This window comes from Syngnathus floridae, chromosome 12 (assembly GCF_059516105.1).
Source record: "Syngnathus floridae isolate MCC-2025c chromosome 12, RoL_Sflo_1.0, whole genome shotgun sequence".
Lineage (NCBI taxonomy): Eukaryota > Metazoa > Chordata > Actinopteri > Syngnathiformes > Syngnathidae > Syngnathus > Syngnathus floridae.
Genome location: NC_142424.1, coordinates 3,867,794 through 3,894,651, shown reverse-complemented (window position 1 = coordinate 3,894,651; position 26,858 = coordinate 3,867,794). Strand labels below are relative to the sequence as shown.

The window sequence follows — 26,858 nt, the reverse complement described above, 5'->3', positions numbered from 1 at the left end:
TGTTGATCACTCTTTACAATCTTCTTTATCAAACCTGTCTATAGAGAGATGCTTCTCCAAGGTCCAGCATGTTTTTTTTCCTTAGAATGTTTTCGACCATTTTTGTTGCAGAGGTTATAAAATGACACAAAGCTTTTTTAATTTCAGCTGGAAGGTCAACTTTTTTCAAGCCCATTTAGCAAAAATTGCCTTTTTTGCACTTGTTAAAATAGAAACAAAATGGTTGCTGTTGCTGCGGAGCTTATTTAAACTCATTATTTTTCTTTATGAAATTATGATTTCCCCCTTTTTTCCTTTAGTGTTCCAATTTTCCCTGTGTTCTTTGAAATGTATTTATTAAAATGAAAAACAATATTTTATGGATAACCTTATACCTTTTGTGCGACAATGTCAAAATCATTACTTTTGTCAGTGTTTGAATTTTTACCGTATAATTTAATATTTAATCACATAAATTACTTATCCAATCATAATTTTAATGTTGCAGCTCATGTGAAGTGAAAGTGTAATTCATGAGAGCCACAGTAACCTTTTCAGCCATTTATTGAATAAAACAAACACTCAAATACATAATGACAACATTAGGAGCTGCTGTAGGCCACAACTCACACAAAATGCTCACACGTGGACTAACCAGACAACCCAACTTTGGCTCCTAATGGATCAAACTCTTTAAAGGCAGTAATTACATTACATAAACCAATTTACTACTTTATATTCTCTCATTAGGTTTATGTTTTTGTACAGTGCAATGTACCCACACTTAAAATGCAAGCAGGCAATATAGTACACACCAACATCAAAATTTGCTGACAGGGTGGAATTTTTTGTCTTAGCTTAATATGGTAATTCCAACAACATCGAACTACATACATAACATGATGATACTAACAAAATATAAGTGCAAATATCTAATTTGCAACTGCGCTGAAGTCTCTAATGAGGAAAAACAAAATGCTGTTCCTGCAAAAAAACAGGGTGGACATGAAATGTAGGATGCGCGAGCAAAAATTTTAATTAATGAAAGTATAATACAGGTTTAACTTGTGGACCCCAAAAAAATGTAAGTCGTGTTTTTTTTAACACTGTACTCAAGTATTTTTGCCACCTTACTAATGTCTTATCTGTCGTGTCTCTTTCTACATAGCCGCTCCTGGAGGATAGAAGATCACTGCAGCGGGCTCCTGTGGGCTTTCCCGGGGTGCCCCGACAGGCTCGCCGCGCCCCTGCTCGTCCCCCTCAGGCTTGGTGGTGCCTGTGATGGGCCTGATGGTGGTGAGAGCAGGCGATGTGATCCGCCGGAAGAGTTTCTTAAGCGCCTTGCGGAACTCGCGGCGCATCAGGCAGTAGAGCACCGGGTTGAGGCAACTGTTGGAGTGCGCCAAGCACACGGACACGGGGAACACGTAAACTTGCGTGGTGTAATACTCGTAGGTGAAGTGCACCACGTTAAGCTTGATGAGGATCCCCCAAGCTGTCAGCGCTTGGTTGGGTAGCCAGCACAAGAAGAAGGAGAGCACCACGATGGTGACCGACTTGGTCACCTTGGCGCGTCTATTTGCGCTTGATGTGTTGATGTCGTTGTTGGCCGCCACGAAGCGTAAAAGGAGTAGGTAGCACGCCGAGATGATGATGAGAGGAGCCACGAAGCCCAGGAGGACCTTCTGCGAGTGGTAGAGTCCCAACCAGACTTGCGCGCTGGTGCGCTCGCTTTCCGGGAATTTCACCAAACACAAGTCCTCCTCGCCGGATACGCGCACCGTGGTGGAGAAAACCGCGTGCGGGAGCGCAGCGCAGGCGGCGGCCACCCAGATGGAAGCGGCCACGCAGCGCGCCGCGCCGCAACGCCGTAGTGGGAAGAGGAGGCGCCGCCGATGGCGTCCACCGCGCCGGCCATGGAGCGCCGACGCTAAGGAACTATAGCGCGCCACGCTCATGGCAGTGAGGAAGAAGACGCTGGCGTACATGTTCATGGCCGTCACGTAGGACACCGTCTTGCACATGACGCGCCCGAAGAGCCATGTGAAGTCCAACGCGTTCTCCACCGCCCAAAAGGGCAGCGTGAGCACGAACTGGAAGTCGGTGAGCGCCAGGCTGGTGACAAACAAGTTGATGGGGGACTTCCTCCAAGCGTGCTTGCTCTTCATCAGGTAGAGCACCAGAACGTTCCCCACCAGCCCCAGCGCGCACACCAACGAGTAGACCACCGAGATGATGATGCGCACCGCCGCAGCGCCATCCAAGCCCGACTCGGACCCGAGTTCGGTCGAGTGGAGGTGAGAGTGGCAGGAGCGGTTGGTGGTGGTGGTGTTGGCGCTCTCGTTGAAGTTCCAAGCCGATCTTTGTTCTGGAGGTTCCCCGGACATTATCCGACACGCAAATGACCCCCCAGGTACCACCACACACACGCTCATACACACCCAATCACAGAAAAATCAATTAAACAAATCTATCATGATGCTCTCCCACAGCTCCAACAAGCGTCGTGCGTCTTGACGCAGCGCTTTTTTCTAGAGGAGATAAAATGTGAGTCCCCACTGGATCAGTTGACTGACGCGTAATGCAGAGTCAACCAATGGAACGACCTTTCCTTAACAGCATGCAGTGCTGGGAAGCAAAACAAGTATATAAGTAGAATTATTCATGATTTATATTTTCACATTAATCTGGACTTGAATATTATTTTCTGAGTTGAATTTATTACATGACTAAATGTAACTTAACCCTAAATCTCAAATGAGCTAATTTAAGAACATTTAATAACACCCACAGGATAAAAAATATAAGCCTGTAAGTATTATATTGTCTGTCTACACGTGTTGCTCCAACATTTGTATTTAAATATTAATTGCTTAGCTAACAATGTTGGAGCGGGTCATTTTTTTCATCAACGCCACTAGGGGGCAACATAGTAATTGTCCTCATTACTTTACCCCCCTGTAACCATGTAGAGCAGAAATGGCAATACATTGCGACAGTTAGAGCCCTGTCAGCATTTCAATTGATATTCCAAAATATATTCATCAATTTTTTATTCAGCTTCCCTTTAGTAACAGGAGAGTGCAAATTCTGAAGCCATGCTACCATATCTTTATAAATTGCTTCCATTTATGACTAATATTCTATTCAGGGTGTTTTGATACTGATAATGCACTTTATAAGCTTCCCGCTGTTATTTCCAAGGATAAGCTCGTGTCACGCCTCGCTTTCTTCGGCCTTCTGCTGCTGGCATTGGTGCGATAAAGAAGTAGGAGGTTGGTGGTGGTGAGCCTGACAAAGGGGAGGGGGGGGTTATTATACCAGTAAATTGATTTGCTAGTCATGAACAATAAGATGAAGACAACAAGGTTGTATGCGGGAAACAACAAAGAAGTTTGAGGGAATATTGATGAGATCAACGGTTATCGAATACATAGCACAGCTTAAAGGGCTCATTTTGGCACCTTTCCGGAATTTGATATTAAAAAAAAAAATTATGATAGACTCTTCCCTGTGAGTGTCACGTGGGCTGCTATCTGTCACGCTTATCAGAACACACCCCTTTACATTCCACAGCTCAGTGGAGACATACGCTGGTCACCTGGAATTAGGTCAATGATCCGTGCATACCCAGGAAACCATCGATTTATCTTTTAAAACCTATTATCTCCCCAAAACATATTTAGACATAAGTACATATATTGAAAGTTAGGATATAAAATGACCTTTATGAAGATAATCGTTTCTGTACAGTATATCTGGTCATATTAGTCAAAATATTAGAAACAGCACTCATATATATATTTTTTATTTTTTTTCTAAATGAATATTTGTTCATAACATCTTTCAATGCCACCATTGTGGAGCAATGTGAAACCTTGCTGCCAACAGCGCAGGAATTTGTCGACGCCTACGACATCGTGCTTCTAATTGCAGCTGGTTATATTACAACATACCATCATTGTACTGTAACCATTTTTAACTACCTCATTGTTTGTACACAATCTCCTGGCATGTTGGAAAAAAAAAAAGCCCTGGCATTGACATTGAAGCTGTTTCATGGTGGATTTTATACAAATACAGCAAACATAGTTGAATGAAAAGAGATGAGACCTAAATAAACGTGAGCAGACTTCACCAACAGCGGACCACTTTCTCCTCAGTCACACACAGGTTGGGTTGTTCAAGCTCGGAAAATCCAAATATACACTAAAAAGTCCTCCTTGTGCTCCTCCTGCAGTCTTTTCACATTTACGAGTCCTTCCAGATGATCAAAAACAAAAATGCGGCTTGTGGCGTAACACTTGTGCCAAAAAAGCTTTTCCATATACAGACTAGAGAGAGGCTTAACATTTACAGCAAAAGTAAGGAGTGAGTTTAAATTATGGGCAAACATCTTATACTCTTTGCATTGATAATGTTGATAAATAAGCAATGATATCATACAATACGGCGTATTCAGCAAGTTACTATGGATGAAGGACGAACTGATGGAAAATTTTTGCTGCACTGGGATCTGCAATTGGCGGCTTTTAAAAGGCCCGATAGCGCCCTAATTAGTCCAGCATGTTCCCTTGAGCGCTCATCCCTGGCTCGGGTTTATCATAAATCCAACTAAGTTATCGCTATCTCAATGTCCCACCCAGGCTTTGCAGACTTCACATTTGAATGGCCTCCATGGTGTGCAGAGATGGCTTGCTGTCAAGAAGGATTCCATTTCGAAAAGGCCAGAGGGTTAGATTTCAGCAGCTCCTGTGCATCCGTCAAAAACGACACTTGAACTGTTCCCAGACAGGCATGAACGCACACTCCTGTCAAACGGCGTTATTGTTCAGAGGCTCCCCTGAGTCTGATGTTACCGGAAGCATTTTGGTAGCCATCATGTTTAGTTTCTCCGTCCCGTTCTTGGGTTCCTCTCGCCGCCGTCTCCTCTTCCGGCAACATCGGAATCTGCGACTGCCAGGAAAGACACCATGTTTAAAAACACACAATGGCATCGCAATGGATATGCTAGCTAAGGTTAGCTAACTTGGCTAATGCTAAACCTTAAGGCTAATGCTAGTTCCCAAACCTGAACATCAATATTAAACGTAAAAATGCAATGTGAATAATGACAAAATATTGAAATCTGACCCTAAACATCAAACATTAACCATAGTCCTGAAACTTAAACCTTATTTTGTACAAAGGTGCTTAGTAACTCATTCACAAAAAGCTAACAAGCTAATATGCTCAATTGCTCAAGCCTTTGTGGCTTCATGTTTGGTAATAAAGTTGTAGCTAAACCAGGAAGTATTGGGAGTGGCGCTTGCTCATAAACGTGACAACCGAAACTCCTAAATCCAAATTCCCTCGGCATGATTGTCAACAAAGTATCCATCGCAATCAACCAGACACTCACCGTGAACATACAAAAACAAACACAATGAGAAGAATAAGGACCACGAGTGCCGCGATAACGCAGATGATGATGATCTGCTTCCTCTCTCCTATCCGCCCGTCCAGGTCCACGTACTCACACCTGGAACCGATGTAACCATACTGACACCTGAGGAACCAAAGACCAGCAATTAAAACAATACATCCAAAGCTGGATTTAAAATTTATGAGGAAACTTTATCTCACCTGCAGGATGGTGTCTTATGGTCTTTAATGTAGCGACACTCTCCATGGATACAGTAGTGATGAAGTTCATGCGGACATTTGCTGAAGTGTCCATTCCACTGTCCCGTGTCCAGAGTAGGCGCTAGACATGACAGCATGTTGTTGAGATTAGTTCTTTCGGGTTTTTGGTAGACCAGATTAACGAATTGGTAATTCAATTTGTTTCCCTGTTTCAGGGCCGTTGCAAACGTCAGATGGTCTCCTTTGACTTCAAAGCTAACCTTCTGTTATGAGTCGACCATATAAATAGATTGCAATATGATCCTTAGGAAAGCCGGGGCGGGGGATTAGTGCCGCAAAAAAAAAAATGGCGTAGTTAAAGATTCAAAAAGCACATATACACCGCCGCAGTTATTATAAGGTTGTAAAACACACATGCGCCATTTCTTCTCGTTGGCTCGCTATCTTTATGATGCGTTCCTTTCGATGAGGCCTCATAAAACAACACAGCAGCGTCAATGAGAGAGCTTCAAAGACACGAAAGTTATTGAGTTCAAGGGGCCACGGAAAACGTCACGAGACAAACCTGTTGTAATTTCCAAGCCTAGTTTACAGTGCCCGAACTTATTTTTGCATGGTTATTGCTGCTTAATTCAGTGTGGCCAATTAATTTTTATCTTGGATTAGTTAAAGTCACATTTGGTCTAATCTTAGATTAATTTATATCATTTCTATTTAGTTTATTTGAGTTAATTTTGGATTATTTTATTTTATTTTATTGAGGCTTTAGTTTTTAAAGCTGTGCAAATATAAAAAAAATATGAATACTTCTAAAGGCTCGAATAGGCTTAAATGATCAATTTAAAACTGTCAGTTCTGCAAACATTTATGCAAAAGCTTTCCTACTTGCTTGTTTGTTTTTCTTTCCCCAATCTTATTTTCCAATTTGTTATTTCACATCCCCCTCGTTTCAGCTAATCTACCTGTGCAGTTGTCTCCGTTGCCCTGGCGACGGCAGGGGCCCTCCGTTGGACTGACGGCCTTGTCAGAGGTGTTCCAGCTGGCCGAGGAACATTCATGTAAGGCCAGCACTACATGTACGGCACATGCGTATACACACACACACACAGACACACACACATAGAGACAGCATGATTTCACTTTTTGTCACATTGCACCTGTTGTGTATTGTGCTGCTGAGTCATGGCCGATGAAAGTTTCCTCTGAGTGACCAACTGAAAATAGTTGTGAGATTAATTCGAAAGTGTGTATTTGTGCGTGTGTGTGTATGAAGTCTATTGACTATCACAGCTGCTCAATGGCCTGCTCGCTTCCATTCAAACATAGACTAAGGCCGCAAAGTCATTTTCACTCCTCCTCGTTTAAATCATTAACCATGATAATAAAAAAAAGCAATTTAATACTCAATGAGAAAGTACCTGTCAATATTGCAACATAGAGTCCATACACTTTGGCCATGACGTCTTCGCTCGAGCCAAAGTAGTCATCGGAGGTGTGAAATTTCAATCCACACTTTATAAATTCCAAGGAAGGACAAAAAACTGCCCTTGTGGTCCACGACGTTCTTCATTTAGGGAATGTGTGGCCTTGGAAGCCGAGTTGGCCAGAGTGTGTGTGTGTGTTTTAGTGTGCGCTCAGTGTGTGTGAATAGAGCAGAGCCGTCACTTGGAACCTGATACTCCCACTCAGTTTCACCGCCCACATTTCTAAAAGAAAACGCATTCAAGGAAAGAACGAGTACACCTTTTAAAAATCCACTAGCAGGTGTACCTTTTTGTCCCCTTCCGTGGAAAGTCATTTAAATCCTCATGAAACTTTTTGGTGATTCAACTGAAACATGATAAAAGAATTTTCTGACTCAAAATAAAAATGTAAAAAAATCTTGGGGCAGTTACCCTTGAGCCCCATTAGTTCTTCCTAGCAACACAAGGAAAACATTTGTTTTCATTTTAGTCCCATTAGTGAATTAATGAAATCTCCAAAATGTGTTTTTTTTATCACACCATGAAAAAATAATTGGCTCATTTTGTCATTTCTTTATTGACCAGCAGATGACGTTATTTCGTTTCTGTAGTTACTGAAATAATGTTTTGCTTTTAGATTTTGCTATGTATGGAGCAATCATACTAGTTGTAATAGTGATCCTAGCTAAAGTAAATAAAAAAAAAAGAAAATAAAAAAAGGACTATGTACTCTATGTACTACGAGAAAATAACACTCAGGATGAACAAATGATAGTTTGTTTTTCGGCAGCTATTAAATATGCAAATACAAACATAAGGGAAATTCGATTACCATTGAAAATTCTGAACGCAAAACATTGATTTCCAGAACTTTCTCCCCACTTTGAGATGGAGTCAAATGTTCTGAGCGTCTGTGGGACTTTGAACAGGAAGAGCTAGTTTCCTCTCTCGCGCTCTTTGTCTGGATATGCGCCCAACTTAGCCCGAGCATCAGGAAGCGATGATTTTAAGAGATTCGAACCTCCTGCATCCAAGCAACGTCAAAATAAACACCCTTGTCAGAGTTTCAGTGATACCTTGGGCGGTGACTATAGCTTTTAAACCTTTTTTTTTAATTAAATCAACAAAAAGCTGGTATTTTTAAGTTGTGTGCCAAATTTGCCACTGGGCTAGATATTTGAGCTCTGAATTATGCAAATCCATAGCGTATAGTCTAAATAAAAATTTCACACATGAAATGTCTCTCGCAAAATATTTTTGGAATGTTTTAATCGTTTTATATGTTTAAAAAACAGTCAACAAACTTTCCGTGCTTATATTTTGCACTCCTTTTCTGGCAGCACAACAGGTAGTTTAGTTTTTCTCCTAAAGATTCCAAATGACGCTTCTGATGCTGCTCGACGTCCCTTATGAGTGGGCGATGATCCGCGCCGGCGGATTTCACACCACCGTGCAGGATCGTGGCTCTCGGAAGGGGTTGCTTCCTGCAGGGACGCCCACCAGCAGAGCGTCCCTGCCTGCGTTCTGCAGACAAAACTGCTGCAACTCCGCAGCAGCCTGCGACACCTGTTATATTCATATTTACATATGTGTGTATTCATCTCATATAGTCTTAGACTTACTTTTAAGTCGATTTCTAAATGTTCTTTCCCTTACCTTCATCCTCTCCACGCTGGCCTCCAGCTTCAGCTGCTCCACGAGCCGACGCATACTGGATAAACTGGAATTGGAGGTCATGTTGGAATGTTTCTTCTGGTAAAAATGTCTCGTCAGTCCTCCGTCGCGGCTTAACACTCAAATGGAGAAAGCAAACGACGGCAAAAGAAGGAAGGAAGAGCCGCGGGTTTTTTTTTCCAAAGTGACCTCCCAGTCCATCTAGCTCCAATGGAAGGAGAAGCGCAAGGAAGGTAAAAAGAGCAATTTTTTTCAATACAGATACATTGATCTGTATTGCTTCTATTTTGACGTACTGTATGATATTTGATGAATTTGGTGTCCGATTAACAAAAGTAAACTTTTTACTCATTAAACAAGTATCGTGAGAGAATACTTTACTCTCATCTAGCGGGTGAGTGACTGTACTGCACAAATTGCTTTGCAAATTTAAATACCGTATTGTAAAGTACTGTAGTGCAGTGAGTTCAAAGATTTAAAAATAGTTTAAAATGAAAAACAAATGACATTGTTTTCATTTATCTTTACATATACGTATATTTTTCAATTAAAATGTAAAAACATGTATGTCAAATAATATGAGAAGTTGCAAAGGAATATTTTAATTGAAAATGAGAAAAGTATATTTAAATGCAGTAAAATAAAATAAACAGAAGTTTGTTATCCCAATTTTTGTCACCCCTTGTGATAAAACGTCGATGAGTGCAAAATTACCGACACTTTCATTGTGTACTTGAATGCATCATGAGAAAACCATGTGTCCGTGGAGTGACGTCACCACTCTGGCGAGCTCCCATTGGTCGATCGGCGATTAAGGGGAGGTTAGCTGGCTAAGAAGATAAACATGAAGGTGAAGCTCCTTCCTCGAAGAGCCATGTTTAAAAGTACGTAAACGAAAAGGGACAAATTTCAAAAGCAGCCATGGTGGAAGTGTTCGCTGGCCGCACTCTCCTCAACAAAGACGGCGACTTTGTCGAGCCCGAGGAAGCGCTGCGGAACAAGGTGGTGGGCATCTACTTCTCGGCAGGCTGGTGTCCGCCTTGCCGTGACTTCACGCCCGTCTTGTGTGACTTCTATACGGAACTGGTGGAAGAGGGTGAACCCCCCGCGCAGTTCGAGGTGGTCTTCGTGTCATCGGATAAATCCACCGAGGACATGGTGGAGTACTACCACGACATGCACGGCGACTGGCTGGCACTGCCCTGGACGGACGATTACAAGTAGTCAGTGTCAAATAAATAATCTTTTCTAAATTAGTATTTTAATTTGCCTTTTTGTTTGGATTCACTGTCTGCTTAAAAGCTTATGGAGGTCACCCTCTCTTTCGTAATCCTAAACTCAAGAGGAGACTGCAAATCCCTCTCAAAGTCATTATAATTTCTGCAAAAAGCAACAAAAAAGAACATTCTTAAGAAGCTCACTGATCTGATGTTGTCGTTGCAGCGAGTTGAAGAAGCGCTACAACATCACGGCCGTGCCAAAACTGCTGATCGTGAAAGAGAATGGCGACGTGATCACGGACAAAGGCCGCAAGCAGATCCGAGACAGAGGCTTGGCCTGCTTCCGTACTTGGCTGGAGGCTGCTGAGATCTTCCAGAATTTCAAAGGCTAGAACTGTCTTTTCCCGACCTTTGACCCAATGCACATATAAATCTCACGACTCACTAGCAGACATGAGTATCACATAAGGTCATCCCAGACTTATGTATTTAATTTATTTACAATTTAATAAGCTATGCATTTTGAGAAAAAGCTCAGGCACATATTTTGCGCTACATGTCATTTTTGATGTCACATCCATCATACTGTACTTTTTTATAATGTTTTTATGTGTGAATAAAAGAATATTCTAAAGACCTTGTCTGTTGTTGTGTTTAAGGGGCCTGTCTCACATAGAAACAATGCATTCCCTGTAGCCTCATTAACACACACCCTCACTTGTGTTGTCTCCAGTGTGTGTTTGTGTGCGCTGACTTTGCCGTTGTCACTGTCAAGGATCCAACAGGTTATTAAAAAGCAGCATGTCTTCAGAGAACCTTTTAAAGTGGCTCCCTGATACAGACAGTGTCTGATGATACTATGACGTCATTCCTCGTAGTGTTTTTATGTAAATAACCACCATGTGACGTCGAATATTTTGGAACTAAAATGTGTATTATCTTTTAAGAAAGCCTGAACGCAACTTTCCAGAATCATAGCAAGTTCAGCCTACAGGTGGCGGTAGTGCGTCCTCCTGTTGGTAGAGAAGCAGCACAGCGACAAAAAGGAAGAGAAGAAGAACCCGGTGACGGATAGTCAACATGGCGTTCAATTTTGGCAGCGGCGCAGCCTCAAATCCTGCAGCAAGTAAGTGCGTTTTAGTTCAAAATTCAATTTCTTATTAGTTGTTTTTATTTGTTGGTGTCTCGGTGGCATTTTTAAGCCCTGGTTTGACTCGCATAATGTCAAGGGGTGTACCCTCGTGACAAAAAGAGCATCGATGCATTTCTGCTATGCCGGGTGACGATAAACATCACAATAATCTACAGGCTGTTTTCGGAATCATTTGCTAGTTTTCTATTCCTTCATCGTTATACAATAAATTTCATACAGTGGACAAGAGCGTGTATTTAACTCTTAAAAACTACCATGGAAAAATAATAAACGATCACTACTTAGACGCGCCTTAACTACGTCATTGCTGTCGCACTATTCTGACGTCACGACAAGAGTAAAATGCCACCTTTTGTTATTCAATAAGTAATAAATAATGCTGTTGTGGCTAATGAGGTGAAATATACATTTCTGGGCAAACTTAACGTAACTTGACTTATTTATAGCACTTGGGTTTTTTGTGAAGGCACAACAGGGTTTGCATTCGGTTCATTTGGCGCAAAGACCACTGCATCGACAGCTTTTGGCTTTGGTGCCCCCGCGACTACCACCACAGCCGCCTCTGGATTTGGCAGTAAGCCTCCTCTTCTTTTCTTGAGCCCCTGTCTTCCAAGTTTTGAGAATAAAGTTGTAAATCAATGAGGGGGGGATGCCAAAAGATAGATGACTTTCTTTTATTATTTTGTTATTTACTCTTGCAATTATGACATTGCTTATTGTTTCCCATGTGCCCCGAAAATTCATTTTTTGAGTTATTAATTTCCAAGATGTTTCAGTAGTGTCATCTGATCACATTTCTGGTTTCAGCTCTCACAGCTCCAAGTTTTGGCACAGCGACAACAACCGCTGCTGCACCAGCAACAGGATTTTCCTTCGGCGCCACCAACACGGGTACGTTGCCACACCATCATCTTCGTGATTTTATCTTTGTATTAACACTTGTCATTTTAACTCCCGACTGTGTGGTTCTCTCCCTCTCGCTGCCCGCCTTTGCTGGCCTGTAGGATTTGGGGGGCTGGGAACCGGAGGCGCAGCGGCCGGTGGGTTTAGTTTTGGGGGTTTCGGCTTAAATGCCAACCCGGCGGCAGGTGCCGTGGGCTTTAACGCGGGCTGCTTTGGCCCGACATCCACCGCTGGCACCGTTTTCAATTTTGGCAATAGCCTGGCTAGCACAGGTAGATGAAACCTTTGTGAGTGATCCCGAGTCGTGCCGCGAGCACAAACATCCATGTGTCACGTCTGTGTTGTGTCGTCATGTCATGCGTTGGCCTTTGCGTAAGGTAGAAATGACATATGAGGGGCCATCAGGGACGTAATTCGGGCTAATGACAGAAAACAAACCCTCATTAGCATCCTTGTCTTCCAATCGGAGGACTGAAGACTTTTGAAGGCAAAGTGTATTATTAATCATTTGTTTCTATGGTTTCAATCCAAAGACCTGTGTGTGGTGCATTATAATTGATTACAAATAATCTGTAGTTGGTGACTGCCTATTTAAACTGGAATTATGTTTGATGGCCCCTCATCATGTGTCAATGCACTCATCTACTTTAATACACCAACCACTTTTTTATTGATGATCCAGGTCCATTTTTTTGTTTGTTCATTTGTTCATATCATACTGATTTCGTCCTTAACATAATTAATTTATCATGATTGTTTTTGGGGTCCTCAGGCACTTTTGGTGGCTTTGGCACAACCACGACAAGTGCTGCCGCGCCGGGTTCCACGTTTAGTTTTGCGCCCTCTTCCGGCACCACAGGTAAGTTGATTGACTCGATGGAGAAACCTCCATTTGGCTTATGGGAAAAAAAAATTGCATGGTTTTCACAGTTTTATTCTCTGCATTCTTTTGTGTTCATAGGAGGTCTGTTCGGCAACACTCAAAACAAAGGCTTCGGTTTCACTTCCGGCCTTGGTACCGGAACAGCTGCCGGCACCAGCGGATTCGGAACCGGATTAGGTACCACCAGTCTGGGTGGGTTCGGTGGCTTCAATCTTCAGCCCGCTCAGCAGCAGCAGGGTGAGTGCCAGTGACAGCTGTGAGCAAATGACAGCTTCACTAAATCGTAGTAAACTGTTTATTTTCTCACCAGGAGGCTTGTTTGGCCAGCCTGCTCAGCAGCAAGCTCAGCCCAATCAGTTGTACCAGCAGGTGACCGCATTGTCGGCGCCCACCTTGCTGGGAGACGAGCGTGACTCCATTCTGGCCAAATGGAACCAGCTGCAGGCCTACTGGGGCACGGGCAAAGGCTACTTCAGCAACAACAACCCCCCCGTGGAGTTCAATCAGGAGAATCCCTTCTGCAGGTTCAAGGTAAAGCCGGCTGAAAATGACATCACAGATGCTCAGGGCTCAGGTAATGCCAATTCACGGCTTAGCTCGCCAACGTCACATGACCAGGTCGTCCGTGATTGGTCATAACCCGAGCCCTTGGCACAGAGCGAAAATGTGAACGGCTGTTCAATCTTTTGCGCTCGCCAGGCTGTAGGCTACAGTTGCGTGCCCATCAGCAAGGATGAAGACGGCCTGGTGGTCTTAGTCCTCAACAAGAAGGAGGCGGACGTGCGAGCGCAGCAGCAGCTGCTGGTGGAGTCGCTGCACAAGGTTCTGGGAAGCAACCAGACGCTCAGCGTCAACGTGGACGGCGTCAAGTCTTTGCCCAATGACCAGTGCGTCTCGCATGATCACACACTCATTGATGATTCATTTGATAATCGATATTGTGCGTGGCGTCTTTCAGGACAGAGGTGATCATTTACGTGGTGGAGCGCTCCCCGAACGGCACGTCCAAGCGTATTCCCGCCTCCACGCTCTTCACGTACCTGGAGCAGGCCAACATCAAGGCTCAGCTGACGCAACTGGGTGTCGCCATGTCGGTCACGCGCACTGAGCTCACGCCGGCGCAGCAAAAACAGCTTCTCCAGAACGCCCCGGCGGGTGTGGACCCCATCATCTGGGAGCAGGCCAAGGTGGACAATCCTGACCCAGAAAAGTGAGTCGCTTTGCTGTTTGTTTTTTGCAAGCCGGCGTGCTAAACGTCCACAACCTTCACCTCTTTGGTGCCCAGGTTGATCCCAGTTCCAATGGTGGGCTTCAAAGAGTTGCTTCATCGACTTCAGATCCAGGAGCAGATGACAAAGCAGCATCAGACGAGAGTGGACGTAAGTGGACAACATTGACATTTAAGAAAAAATATTATAATAATAATAATAACTGACGGTAATTGCGATTTTTGCAGATTGTCTCCAACGACATCAGCGAGCTCCAGAAGAACCAGGCAACCACGGTGGCCAAGATCGCCCAGTACAAGAGGAAGCTGATGGACCTCTCTCACCGCGTGCTGCAGGTACCACACGTCTCTCAACTCGTCTTTCCTCGTTTCACCTTCTCACCATCGCCCCTCTTTTCTTCACAGGTGCTGATCAAACAGGAGATCCAGAGGAAAAGGGGCTACGCCATCCAGGTGGATGAGGAGCACCTCAGGGTGCAGGTTGACACCATTCAGTCAGAGCTCAACGCCCCCACGCAGTTCAAGGTGAGCAAAGCTGTCTTGAAATAAACCATTTTCTGAGCGTGCTTTTATTGTTAGTGAATGTTTTTCATCCGTCAGGGTCGCTTGAACGAGCTGATGTCCCAAATCCGCATGCAGAACCACTTCGGGGCCGTGCGGTCGGAGGAGCGCTACAACGTGGACGCCGACCTCCTTCGAGAAATCAGACAGGCAAGCGGTTCAGACCTCCATTTTAAGACACGACTAGCTAGTCGTGTTAAAGGCTAACTAAAGTGTTTTCGCCCGCCTTCACATTTTAGCATCTAAAGCAGCAGCAGGACGGTTTGAGTCACCTGATCAGCGTCATTAAAGATGACTTGGAAGACATCACACTCATCGAGCACGGACTGAGCGACAGCGGGCACGTACGAGGCGGAGTCCTCAGTTGAGCTGAGCGCCGCACGATGTCACTTTGAAAACATTTGTACATACATCTTTGTATTGCTTTTTATTTGACGCAAAAACGGTATTAAAATGTCATTTCAAATGGAATCTCCAAACCCGCACGGTGGCTACATCTTTATTAGCGTGTGATGCCGATATCCCTCCAGACTAATGTGATAATGTGGCTGTATTTTTGGCTCTCGTCACCAGATTTTTTTTTTTATCCTGCTTTATTTCTGTTGGCTCTCCATGTTGTCAGATTTCCGCATATCATCTTAGTGCCAGGTTTTCTGTTTCTTCCCTCCACACGCCGTCCTTGATCTGCAGAGGGCAATAACATTGCCAGAGTCTTTGACGGAAAGGAAGCAGAAAAAATATGTTCTACTGCAATGTGATGTTGATTTGAATTTATTTGTCCAGACTTTATTTTCCTGAGTGGGCCACTTAAATGTCTGGCCTTGAGTTTGACACACGTGGCGTGATTTTTTTTCTGTGGGTGGTTTTACACCTTAAATTCCTCTTAGTCAGCGTGTGTGCTGGCTCATCCTTCATGTTCTCTTTTCACACAGACAAGAGGACAGGGCAACAATGTTAAGCATCCCAAGGCCAAGCATGGTTATAGGCAGATAAAAAGCCACTTTTCCCAGGCCCCGACAACCAATACCTTGAGCAGCATCCGCCAGTCTGGTCACTCCTACCCCGACACCTGCCATCGCAAGAAGCCACCGCCGTTTGTCAAGTTTGCCCGCCGCCGTTCGTCCATCCAGAGACTCGAGATGTCCTTTGCCTTCATCACTGTGATGGCACTGATGTGCTCCTCTGTGGTGATTGCGTTTGTCCTGCAGCCAGGGCAAGAAGATGCCATACCGCAAGACTCCGACGGCAGGTAGGCGACGTTATCTATTTGAACACTTGTTGTGCGATGTTTATATTTGTATTGCCACCATGTCTGAATATAATTTCATTAATATGATACACATGTACATTTTATAAATATTTCTATTCATGTATTTCATATAGATTAATGTGTAGTTTTCATATTTGAATTGTATATTTTAGCTTTAATATTTTTATTTGCCATTTTTTCCCATTGTTTTTGTGATTTATATTCTGTAGTTTATTGCAATGTATTATTGTGTATATTTTGTGAAGATATAATTTCAGAAACCTGTTAATCTAATATTAATTGTGTCTTAAACTTTACCACCCAAGAGACTGAAGTTCCTGATTCTGTTTGTGTGCAGGTGCCGCGGTTTGTCCCTGCAATCCATCCGCAAAGAGCTCTTGGCTGCTCTCAACCTGCAGATCGAGCCACGGCTGCCAGAGGGCGCCAAAAAGCAGTGGAGCGGAACTGCTGAACGACTCAAGGCTCTGGAAGGTCAAACGCGACTTGACATGTTGACAAAGTTAATCCCAGAAAGTTTCACGCCCAATCTCTTCCCTATTTCTGTAGCTTCTTCCAACTCCTCCTCTGATGATGGTGGGGACACCTCAGGGTGCTGCTCCAGGACCTCAGAGGTTTTAATGTCAGGTACATACTCACCTAAAAATGGATTGGCTCCATTTTTTTTTAACTTAAAGTCGATATTTATAAAGAATAACAAACAGTTAAGCAGTCACACAGGATTTTTATTCCCTTGGGCTCTACACTACAACCACTAGTTTAATGCTAACAAAAAATGGGAAACGCCATAGACAGGCTAATAGATATTTAAACATAAACAGTGGGATAAAACTTAGATAAAAGGACCTCATTGTGTTAATTTGTGTAATGTTTTTCCTTAGATCTTGGCTGGGACAATTGGATGATCTTTCCCGAGCGTGTGACCTTGGTGCACTGCGCCCCTTGTGGCCACAGCGCGTCTTGCAGGCCCCAGCCCACTACCACCCAACGTGATGATTTGGAGGTGGTGTTTGCCATAGTTTGGTTTGCTGCCTTCTGGCTGTCTGGTTTTTTTGCTTTTTTTTTTTTTGTGCTCCCACAATCCACACCCTTTGAGTATTTTGAAAAACTAAGGCAGCTGCAAATAGATAAGCCACGGTGTTGCCAACATCAACGTTGGAGCTCTGCAAGTCTCGGCGCTTCCCAATCTCAAATGAATGCACAAGTAGCTTGCCAAAATTAATCAACCAAAGTTTCTATCATGGTGCATCAAATTCATTAACCCTCCTGTTTATTTCTGTAGGTTCAGGCACCATGTTGCCTGCCCATCGCCCAGATCCCGATGCCCGTCATGTACCGGGACGAGTGGAACACCATGGTCATCACCTCCATGCACCTGACCCGCGGCTGCGGATGCCCGGCCGTCCTGCAACCTTCCCAAGAGTAACATTTGTCACCTATAATCGCTATCGCACTGTAAAAAAAGCCTTTTGACAAAAAATTAATCATCAATTTAGCAAATAACCTCACAAAACTGACCCATTGTAGGGAGCAAAATATCTTGGAAGCACGAAAAGCTGCCAAGAAGTTCTGCATTTCGTTTTCACCATAACAGCTCATGCATGTTTTTTTACTTCGAGAAATGACCACACAAGGTCACGCACTTGACAGACCGGATTTATTGCCGAACACTTTATCCTCGGTTAAGTATCCTTGATGTCAGGGGGCAGCGTTTTAAAGCCGCTGTGAGGTACGGAATGTTCCCTCCAAAAATGTGCAAACGTCCTGGTGCCAAATTACTCGGCTTGTCTCTGCTCAACAATTTTTCCTCTTTTGTAGGAAGACGTTTGGGCATGTGAACCCTTCACAATTTCCATACAAAAGAAAAAGTGTTGCTTTCATGTGCAGACGTGCAAGGGAGCTGAAGTCATCTTTTTAAAAATTATAAGGTGTGCTTTGTTTGATCAATATTATCCAATGAAATGCATTTATTTTGCCTATTTTTTTTATTTATAGAGACAGTCTCCATTTATAATTGTATAATTAAGGCGCATATTTATCTATTCATAGCACCTCAACTTAATCATGCATGAGTTCACGATTCACTGGTGGCATTTATTATGTTTAATAAAGACTTTTGGAATGAGCTTCTCATGTTTGCACAGCCTTTGTGGCTTATTAATAGAAGTTTCTGCAAAGCTTTCACGCCTGCCAAACAGGAATATAGCCAAGGAATGAATGTTGGCGTCATACTCCAGGAAATCAGTCGCTCCCGAGGGGAAGAGCAACTTGTTGCGCACTTCAGGATCTTGCAGAATTTTTTCCATCTGCGTGTGGAAAATCCTTCCCTATCTTCAACTGAAGTGAAGCGACGAACCCTGCGAGAAGATCTGGCCCGAGTTGTCCTGACTCAATGCAAAGGGAATAATGACGCGATATTTGGCCACGTGGGCGTCTTTCTGCGTGCTATCCTCGGTTCTTCTGGTTTCACGCGCGATCGAGTGCTCAGGCAAGGAAACGCTGTTGCGGCCGCTCCCAAGCGTCTTGCCACAACTGACGGATTGCTTGATGGAGTGCACGGAGAAGACGTTCGCCAGGAAATTGCAGCTGCAGGATAAGCATAATATACGGATGCAAGACTCCATTGAGGGTAAGCGGCCTGTCGTTTATTTTGGCGGGGAAAGAGCTTAGAGATGAGTGACTATTCTGTTTTGTGTTGTTTTTTTGTATAGACTTTTGGTCTAGCTTGTATTTATTTTTAATTTTTATTGTTATTTTTTAAAAAAAATATTGAATCAAATAAAGATAAAGAATAAATAAAGTATAGAATAAATAAATAAATAATTAAATATATAATAGTGGAATGCTGCAGCCTTTTCTCAACCATCTCTCTTCCCAGGAGCCCTTGGAGAATACTGCTGGTCAACCAATATCAAGTGCAACAGCGGTGAGAGCTTCCAGCAAGCCTTCGTGGTGTTGCCCATCCACACGTCGGACGTTACCCCAGAGCCCGCAGAGGTGAGATGGCAGGCTAACGCTCTGCAAGAGCACACGACTCCCATCACCATCCCGCAAGCCTGCGGACTCCGCTACGACGTCAGCGACCACTTCGGCCCGGGCAGGAGGGTCGACTCGTTCTGTGTGGAGGTGGTCGGGCAGCAGGATGTCCCGGCCTTTAAGTGTCCGCCCTACCTGGTCACGTTCTGGCAGAGGAATCCAACTCTGATATGAGATGAGGGACACTCCCAGTCAGGTTGTCCAGTCATGCTGCTAATATACCAGAGGTGGGCGATGCATTTGGTGGCCTTCAGTGGGAATTTATCTGAATGAATCCACCTCTTCATAGCACAACGATGGTGTCACAATTAAAGAAAACATCAATACAAAAATACAATGTAACAGCACGCAACAGCGTATTATCTAATGGCACATTACATAACCCTGACAAAAACAACACACTTTAATAATATATATATTTGTATTTGTGTGTGTGTTTGCGTGTGTGTGTGTCTGGGTGTCTGGATGTTTTCTCTGCAAAAACAAAAGTGCAAAATATAATATTTAATAGACTTACAATACAGTCTATCTATAGAGATTTTTCAGTGCATTTTTCATTTTTCTTGCTTGGTAGTTTATAAGAAATATACATTTTAATTCATAAAATGATTGCTATACTACAAATGTGACTCTCTCGAGATGAAGCGGGTCAGATAATGGATGGATGGATGGATGGGTAGATGAATAAAGATATCTGTTGTGTTTGTATTAGGAATAAAAAAAATCTCAGAGGAATAGTAGCTCGGGTTGCAAAGGTCAGTCAAAATCAAGAAATTACGTAACACTGCCCTCTTCTGGTTAACTCTGTGCAGTGACTTTTTCACATCAAATATTTGTACTTCCTTTTTTTGTACAGTATGAAAAGTGCTAATAAAACAAAAAATCTGAATGATTGATTGAACCACCATTCAAGATCAATGTGATGCAAAAATAAAATAAGCAACACAAAAAACAACAATAACATGAACCAAAGAAAGCAGTTACAATAATGCTCAGTACACTTTCATTCAAATTATGAACAATAACTCATTAATTTGAGCATTTAGACATTTTGCAAATGCAAATTAACACCCTGATTTATTTGAGAACCCCTTTTTTTCATGTTTTCGTCACGGAACCCTAGCCTAAGGTAATTAGCATTTATGACGTCATCAAGCCTACAAGCTAATGGCGTTCCCTGCATAGTACCGAGGACTACCTCCTGGATGCCTTTTGACAGCTCGCAACAGGACGTCAGGGGACGGTATGGCCGGGGTATTTCCTGGCGACGTGTCCCCGGCCGTTCGCCTGTAAGACCCCCCACACACAATTTTTGTTTTACGGCGAGACAGACATTATTTTGACGCTGTACTTCCTCATGCTACGCCTAGCTTCCACGCTAGCATTGCTAATGGACCGACTACTGAGGATGCTATTGTTAGCTTAGCAACGCTCATACGTGGCTTGTGAATGTTTTTTTTTTTTTACAGTCTAGTTCTTTTTTTAAGACGTTCTCACAATTACGTTTTATCAGACTGGCTTTTGTCATTCGCTTGTGTTTTTGTGGGCTAGTCGGCGCTATCGGATTAGCTTATTATAGCTTCCATTGTTTATATAGCTGCCATCTGAACGACTCTTCACGTGGGGTGACCTCAACATGACCACATGATCCAGGTCACAATAGAAATGCGGGGGAGAGAGAAAACCAACATCCATTGATGTTCTCGCCACAAATGTGCAGCTAAATCAACGAAGATGTGTTGGTTTCAAATCTTCCTGATTGTCAGTCTTGTTGACTGGGTGAGATGTCAAGAGAGCCAACACATGACAACAGAGGAGATGAACACAATCAGGTCAGAGACTGATTATGTGCTTACAACAGTTTGGAGATAGTCTTATTTTATTGACCCACATTCTCTTTTTTTTTTCAGGGATCGAATAGTTGAGATGTTTGATCATGCTTATGGAAGTTACATGGTAAGTAGAAATCACTCATTTCCTGTTTTTGTTTGAAACGGTTGTAGATGAAAGAGAAGCGATGTAAAGTCTCCTTTTAATCATTTGACACTCTTTTGTGATTCGGTGCTGTACAAATAAATTTGATTGACATCACTCATGCCTTCTAAAAGCAAAATTTGAAAGTAAACAAGCAACTGTCGTGTTCATCGGTGTGAGTCACAAGAGTAAAAAGCCGTTTTTGAGTCAATTATCTGATTACCTAACATAAAATAAACCAAAGGGTTTTTGTATATTAGCACGTGAGTTCCATATTTTCTCCTGTGTTCCAGAAATACGCCTATCCGGCCGACGAGCTGATGCCCCTAAGCTGCAAAGGGAGAGTCCGAGGCCAGGAGCCTAACCGAGGCGACATTGACGAATCTTTGGGGAAGTACGTACGCAATATTTGGGCTACAATATTTAACAAAAGAAATTGTAAGCTCGGATGAGGTCGTAACCTTCCCCCTTCCCCTTGTACAGGTTCTCGCTTACGCTGATTGACACCCTCGATACCCTGGTGGTGAGTGCTCGCTTTCTTTAGCCTCCCGAAAATATGCTTCACTCACATTTGTGTGTTTGTGAGCAGGTATTAAACAAGCTGGATGAGTTTGAAGATGGCGTGAGAAAAGCCGTGCAAGATGTACGCCTGGACAACGACGTGGTGGTATCGGTGTTTGAGACCAACATCAGAGTTTTGGGGTATTTACATGCAGTACAAAACAAGACCACAAGGAGTCACACTTTTCCTGACTTGACTGAATTATTCCAGGGGCCTTTTAGGGGCCCATGTAATGGCTGACCTGCTCCGTCAGCGAGGGGGGAGGATGCAGTGGTATGAAGATGAGCTCCTCAACATGGCGACGGAGCTCGGCCATCGATTACTACCTGCCTTCAACACCTCAAGTGGCCTTCCTTACCCCAAGGTACTGCCAAATTTTATTTTTTAGCTGTCAGCACCTTAGGGCTAAGTCATGTGACACTTGACATCATTATTATGTCCAGGTGAATCTGCGTTACGGTGTCCAGAACCCACTTTCGCGCACAGGAACCGAGTCGGACACGTGCACAGCTTGCGCGGGAACGATGATCCTGGAATTTGCGGCCCTGAGCAGATTGTCAGGAGAGTCTGTGTTTGAGGTACTTTCCAAAAAACTCGCTAGGAAATAAAATTAGGTCAAATACTTGACCATGCCTCCCAAAGGCAAACAAATTACTTCTTTAAATTCTCTCTTATGTTTTGAAATACTTCTTGTTGTTTTATAGGAACATGCCCGGAGAGCTCTGGATGTCCTCTGGGAGAGGCGGCAGAAAGGGAGTGACCTTGTGGGGACTGTTATCAATATCCACAACGGAGAATGGGTCAGACGAGGTGAGGAAATGTGAAATTCTATATAGTGAACCGTTGCTAAGTGATAATATGAATACATTCATCCCAAAAAAACTTGTGTCCACTTATTCATGTGCGTTTGTTTGCAGACAGCGGAGTTGGTGCCGGCATCGACTCGTATTATGAATACTTAATGAAGGCCTACATTCTTCTGGGAGATGACGTTTTTCTGGAAAGGTTTAACATTGTAGGTTCTGCGTTGTAATTTTCGATCCAATCTCTTTTTCGAGTGAATTTCCCATTTTCAGAGTTAGCTCATGTCTTTTCCCCGGCACAGCACTACAGTGCCATTATGAAGTACATCAGTCAGCCTCCCCTGCTGCTTAACGTGCACATGCACAACCCGACTGTGAGCGTGCGGAGCTGGATGGACTCGCTGCTGGCGTTTTTCCCCGGCTTACAGGTTTGTCGTTATCGTTCACGATTCACCGCTGTGGAAACATCAGCAGCTCTTTGTATCGTCTCGCTCAGGTCTTGAGAGGAGATCTGAAACCGGCCATTGAAACCCATGAGATGCTCTACCAGGTCACCAAACAGCACAAATTTCTTCCAGAGGTAAAAATATAAATTAATTGGTTGGATTTTGTATTTTATAATTTATTTATTTTGCTTTAAATGTAATCTAATGCATGTTATAGTCTGATTTCATTTTGCAGGCGAGTTATTGTCAGTCTTTTCTCTGCAGGCTTTCACCACAGAATTCCGAGTTCACTGGGGCCAACACCTCCTGAGACCAGAGTTTGCAGAAAGCACCTACTACCTCTACAAGGTGACTAAAATTCATTTACATTTCATTTCAAAGAACACTTTGAACCACTGATGGTAAAAGAACCTCTCGTGCAGGCCACCGGCGACCCCTATTACCTCAGAGTGGGCCAGTCCATCGTGGAAAAACTCAACGCTTATGCCCGAGTGCCTTGCGGGTTTGCTGCTGTGCAAGATGTCCGCACGGGGACGCACGAAGACAGGTACTAGTCCTTCCTTATCGGGTATGCATTGGTCCACAGGTAAAAGCAAGAAATTCAACATAAAATGACTATTTACAAACGTTGTCATCTGCTGCCATCTTGTGACAGTTTAGCCACATGACAGGAAGTTTTATTTGTATACCTGCCCACAGACGTTAGTCCAAACATTTCCGTTTTGTCCGTAGGATGGACTCGTTCTTCCTGGCAGAGATGTTCAAATACTTGTACCTGCTGTTCACGGAGAAGACGCAGCTCCCCATCGACATCGACAACTACATCTTCACCACAGAGGCTCACCTTCTGCCCGTGTCTCTATCCACTACACAGCCATCTTGTCAAGGCAACAAAACAGTCAGTTTGTTTCTATTGTTTGCGTTGGAACCCGATTGCGTGTCAACACTCCTTTTTGTTGTCTAAGGAAACAGACGCTGAGGCCTACAAAGAAGATCTCTTCACGCACACTTGCCCGAGCATGGACACCTTGTTCCCGAACAACCCTTCATTTGCCAAAAGCATTCGGGACGGTTACAAGTACCTGACGGGGGTTGGGCGAGCTGTCCATCACTCACCTATCAGGTGCCACATTTTATTTTTACGTTTATATTTTACGCTTTGTTTTTATTGTGGGTTTTTTTTTCATACAGACAAATTGAATTACCGTTTCATGATAGTGGCATCGAACCAGTGGAGTTCCTCAAAAGGATGGGCATTTCCCTCATGCCGCTGAATGATTTCAGTACAGGAGACAGCGGAAAAGTACGTCATGTGTTATTTTGTTTCGTCTAAAAAGAACTCAACCATAAATCCACTTTTCCATTCGTAAAGGAGCATAAAGGAGTCTACCGGATGAAACTTGTGGCTGAGGTGAGACAAGCACTTGAGGAGGAAGAGGAAGTGGTGCCTCACGTGGTGCAGCTTATATCCCCTCCGTTTCTGGGGAGGACCGTGCTTACGGCGGGCCCGGCCAAGTTCGGGATGGACCTGACCAAGCGAGAACACGGTGTAAGTTTCCCACGGCACAATGATACTTTGTTGACTGTCACTTTTTACAACCACTGTTTTTCTTTTTGGACATACTCCTACGTGGCAGGTGAAGGGCAGCGTAGCGAAGGCGTCCCCTTACACAGCATGCGGCCCACTCGAGAATCCCGCTGAGCTGAAAGGCCACATCGCCCTGGCGCTGCGTGGCGACTGCATGTTCGGCGCGAAAGCACGCTGGCTGCAGGAGGCGGGCGCCATAGGAGTCATCTTCATCGGTGAGCGTCACAACGTCAACACTTAAAAGTTCCTTCCCCTGAAGCTTTTGTCTTGTCGCTTAGACCACAGGGAGGGAAGCAGCAGCGAGGAAACGCCGCTCTTCCAAATGGTCGGCGATGGCGGCCCCACCGACGACATCGCCTTGCCGCTGGTCTTCCTGTTCAGTCGCGAGGGCGCCGTGCTGGCCGCGGCCCTGCAGGAACATCAAAATGTCGACGTGCTGCTGCTGCCTCAAGAGAGGCAGCTGGGCCACGGTGAGACCAAAGGGAAAGAAAAGAAAACCCCGGAAAACAAGATGAGCCAGTTTGTCAGTATTCAACTGAGTGTGGCGCTCGGTTCGCTCCCATTCAGCTATTTATATTACGAGCTATTTTTTATTACGAGGACAATTCTTGAATTGTTTGATCACAAATGTCAGTGAATAACAATTGCTGCCTTTTTTTTTTCTTAATGATGTTAAAATATTCCTGTAATTTATCCTATTTGGATAAAGAAGGGGCTGCCTTCCTTTTGAATCTTAATTCTTCATCTTGAAGATTATTTTTTTAGGACTTTTATTATAACTAATCATCCAATCATGTGCTGAATAATATATTTTTGTTGTTCTCTTTCTGTCCAGGTAAAACAGACAAACCAGTTCTTAACATTAAACTCAGACTTTCTGAAGAGGAGGACCTACAGGAGGAAGAGGAAGAGGAGGAGGATGAATCTGAATCCAGCAAGACCACCTTGACGGTGCTTCTCGATGAAAGTGAGGATCTCAAATGAGATGAACATCACGAGTAGCTTACGTTGCACTATATGGTGTGAATATGAGCCTTGCACATTCCATGTGTAAGAACACAAAACCGTGACCGCACGAGCTTCGGAGAGCGGACGGCCGCACGCCCACAGTGAAAATGGAGCTTTAATCCTCTGTTTTGAGATGAGACTAAAGTAGGTCACTCCGGGCCAAAGCTGTTCTTATAGTTTTAATATTCTGAGCTTGTTGCTGCCTGATTGAACCTCCCGTGTCGCTTTTGGTCGGCACCTACGACTGACTCGGACTTAACACGATACCTCACCTTTCGGGAGGATTCTTGTAAGGTAGAAAAAAAAAAAAAGTGTTTTTATGCAATGTTTTTAATCTAGATGTGCACCTTTTTACTCAAGCATTAATTATAAGGAATGAATAGCTGCAATGTGAACGATTCAATATATGAGGAGAAAAAATGGTATGATTTGAGTTTGTATGCAACTTCAGGGAATTAGGGTATGAATATTTTATTTTCTGCAGTTGAGAATGGGTGCGTTGGGATTTTTTCTTCCCCGTCTCAACTTCCCTGTTAAGACATTATAGCCAGAATTTTGTCTTCACTTTGTCACATTCCAAGAAAGGAAAAAACAGTCTTGTATTTTCAGGCAACAACGTTGTGCCAGTTTCAAAGTGTGCAATATTTATTGGACTTGAAATGATTCACGTTAAAGTATGGATGAGTTACTATAAGATCTTGATGCTAGAATATGAAGAAAAAGAAAAGAAAATCACACGACTTAGACCATACAGCTGTTTTTTTCCCTTTTGTTTGCACAGTGAAACCTTACCATCATGCTGCTCATTTTCAATTTTGGTTTCTTTTTTTTTGTTCACTCATCCTAATGATTGAATGCATCCTATTTTTGAGTTTATGAAGTAGGGGACTTGGACATTTATACCTCAGGACTGCTGTTCACACGGAAATGGATAGGATATGAATTTTCAATTGTATTTTCCTGTTTTTGTACCGCAGTCGGCAGTTTCCTAAACTGTCACGCCATGAGTGGCTGAAATGTGCCCCGCCCAAAAAAAAAGCATAAAAGGCCCCTGTCTTAGAACAAAGGCAGTCGATGAATAAAAAAAAATATATATAATCCCTTTTCCGCTCTCATTTATGCAGATTATCTGCTGTGTCACTCATGAATTTGACTTGTGATGATGAGGCACAGTAATCCTTGTATGATCAGTGGTTACTTCATTCAAAAAAGAAAAATTGGTTGCTGAAATATACGATGAAATGGAAAATCCAGAGAAACATAATTTTGCTGTGGTTTCTTAATAGATAATGGATACTTTTTTTTTTAAATCTGTAAGCATTATTCATACACTGTTTATGTGGCACATGGACAGTGCAATTGTACACATAACAAAAAATGCAATGTGGAATTTCAAAATTGCGTATCATAAATTATATAAAGACACCCTTCTGGCCTCTTCAGGCAAAGGGTAAACACAGAGCAATTACAATTATGATGATGATG

General features: G+C 43.4%; 8 protein-coding genes across 12 annotated transcripts; 5 read left to right on the top strand and 3 right to left on the bottom strand.

The window, feature by feature from the left end:
- Positions 1-525: 525 nt before the first annotated feature.
- rxfp3 (relaxin family peptide receptor 3) lies at positions 526-2,486 on the bottom strand. The gene has a single exon (XM_088391972.1). The coding sequence runs from the start codon at positions 2,412-2,414 to the stop codon at positions 1,140-1,142; it is 1,275 nt and encodes a 424-aa protein (XP_088248098.1). The 5' UTR covers positions 2,415-2,486; the 3' UTR covers positions 526-1,139.
- A 1,285-nt stretch (positions 2,487-3,771) lies between these two features.
- Positions 3,772-7,262, bottom strand: btc (betacellulin, epidermal growth factor family member). 2 transcript variants are annotated; one of them, XM_088392717.1, is made up of 5 exons: positions 7,023-7,262; positions 6,567-6,674; positions 5,605-5,725; positions 5,381-5,527; positions 3,772-4,929 (listed from the first exon to the last, which is right to left on the bottom strand). In XM_088392717.1, the coding sequence occupies exons 1-5, from the start codon at positions 7,060-7,062 to the stop codon at positions 4,794-4,796; spliced, it is 552 nt and encodes a 183-aa protein (XP_088248843.1). In that variant the 5' UTR covers positions 7,063-7,262; the 3' UTR covers positions 3,772-4,793. The 2 variants fall into 2 exon arrangements, with proteins under 2 accessions (XP_088248843.1, XP_088248841.1); XM_088392715.1 differs by having other exon boundaries at positions 3,772-4,935; positions 7,023-7,260.
- Positions 7,263-8,319: 1,057 nt separating this feature from the next.
- Positions 8,320-8,911, bottom strand: gng10 (guanine nucleotide binding protein (G protein), gamma 10). The gene is made up of 2 exons (XM_088392625.1): positions 8,724-8,911; positions 8,320-8,633 (listed from the first exon to the last, which is right to left on the bottom strand). Exons 1-2 carry the CDS (start codon positions 8,802-8,804, stop codon positions 8,508-8,510), a joined length of 207 nt encoding a protein of 68 aa, XP_088248751.1. The 5' UTR covers positions 8,805-8,911; the 3' UTR covers positions 8,320-8,507.
- Positions 8,912-9,502: 591 nt separating this feature from the next.
- Positions 9,503-10,595, top strand: nxnl2 (nucleoredoxin like 2). Its single transcript, XM_088392624.1, has 2 exons — positions 9,503-9,964; positions 10,185-10,595. Exons 1-2 carry the CDS (start codon positions 9,663-9,665, stop codon positions 10,351-10,353), a joined length of 471 nt encoding a protein of 156 aa, XP_088248750.1. The 5' UTR covers positions 9,503-9,662; the 3' UTR covers positions 10,354-10,595.
- A 335-nt stretch (positions 10,596-10,930) lies between these two features.
- nup54 (nucleoporin 54) lies at positions 10,931-15,160 on the top strand. Of its 3 annotated transcripts, XM_088391417.1 has the most exons (14): positions 10,931-11,087; positions 11,581-11,688; positions 11,922-12,005; positions 12,119-12,289; positions 12,790-12,876; positions 12,979-13,137; positions 13,211-13,431; positions 13,600-13,787; positions 13,859-14,110; positions 14,186-14,279; positions 14,357-14,464; positions 14,534-14,653; positions 14,729-14,839; positions 14,929-15,160. In XM_088391417.1, the coding sequence occupies exons 1-14, from the start codon at positions 11,042-11,044 to the stop codon at positions 15,055-15,057; spliced, it is 1,878 nt and encodes a 625-aa protein (XP_088247543.1). In that variant the 5' UTR covers positions 10,931-11,041; the 3' UTR covers positions 15,058-15,160. The 3 variants fall into 3 exon arrangements, with proteins under 3 accessions (XP_088247543.1, XP_088247541.1, XP_088247542.1); XM_088391415.1 differs by lacking the exon at positions 12,119-12,289; XM_088391416.1 differs by lacking the exons at positions 11,581-11,688; positions 12,119-12,289 and having other exon boundaries at positions 11,011-11,087.
- Positions 15,161-15,681: 521 nt separating this feature from the next.
- On the top strand, positions 15,682-18,082 carry gsdf (gonadal somatic cell derived factor). Its single transcript, XM_088391419.1, has 5 exons — positions 15,682-15,938; positions 16,297-16,430; positions 16,506-16,583; positions 16,838-16,959; positions 17,239-18,082. Exons 1-5 carry the CDS (start codon positions 15,829-15,831, stop codon positions 17,380-17,382), a joined length of 588 nt encoding a protein of 195 aa, XP_088247545.1. The 5' UTR covers positions 15,682-15,828; the 3' UTR covers positions 17,383-18,082.
- Positions 18,083-18,202: 120 nt separating this feature from the next.
- On the top strand, positions 18,203-19,881 carry LOC148389558 (uncharacterized). Its single transcript, XM_088391420.1, has 2 exons — positions 18,203-18,585; positions 18,835-19,881. The coding sequence occupies exons 1-2, from the start codon at positions 18,363-18,365 to the stop codon at positions 19,164-19,166; spliced, it is 555 nt and encodes a 184-aa protein (XP_088247546.1). The 5' UTR covers positions 18,203-18,362; the 3' UTR covers positions 19,167-19,881.
- A 252-nt stretch (positions 19,882-20,133) lies between these two features.
- Positions 20,134-25,474, top strand: LOC148389557 (ER degradation-enhancing alpha-mannosidase-like protein 3). Of its 2 annotated transcripts, none has more exons than XM_088391413.1 (21): positions 20,134-20,281; positions 20,590-20,824; positions 20,903-20,948; positions 21,260-21,360; positions 21,450-21,489; positions 21,556-21,668; positions 21,739-21,892; positions 21,972-22,106; positions 22,233-22,338; positions 22,446-22,543; positions 22,634-22,759; positions 22,828-22,911; positions 23,042-23,125; positions 23,200-23,324; positions 23,510-23,675; positions 23,743-23,900; positions 23,996-24,080; positions 24,150-24,326; positions 24,415-24,580; positions 24,644-24,835; positions 25,201-25,474. In XM_088391413.1, the coding sequence occupies exons 2-21, from the start codon at positions 20,727-20,729 to the stop codon at positions 25,347-25,349; spliced, it is 2,403 nt and encodes an 800-aa protein (XP_088247539.1). In that variant the 5' UTR covers positions 20,134-20,281; positions 20,590-20,726; the 3' UTR covers positions 25,350-25,474. The 2 variants fall into 2 exon arrangements, with proteins under 2 accessions (XP_088247539.1, XP_088247538.1); XM_088391412.1 differs by having other exon boundaries at positions 23,969-24,080.
- Positions 25,475-26,858: the final 1,384 nt, after the last annotated feature.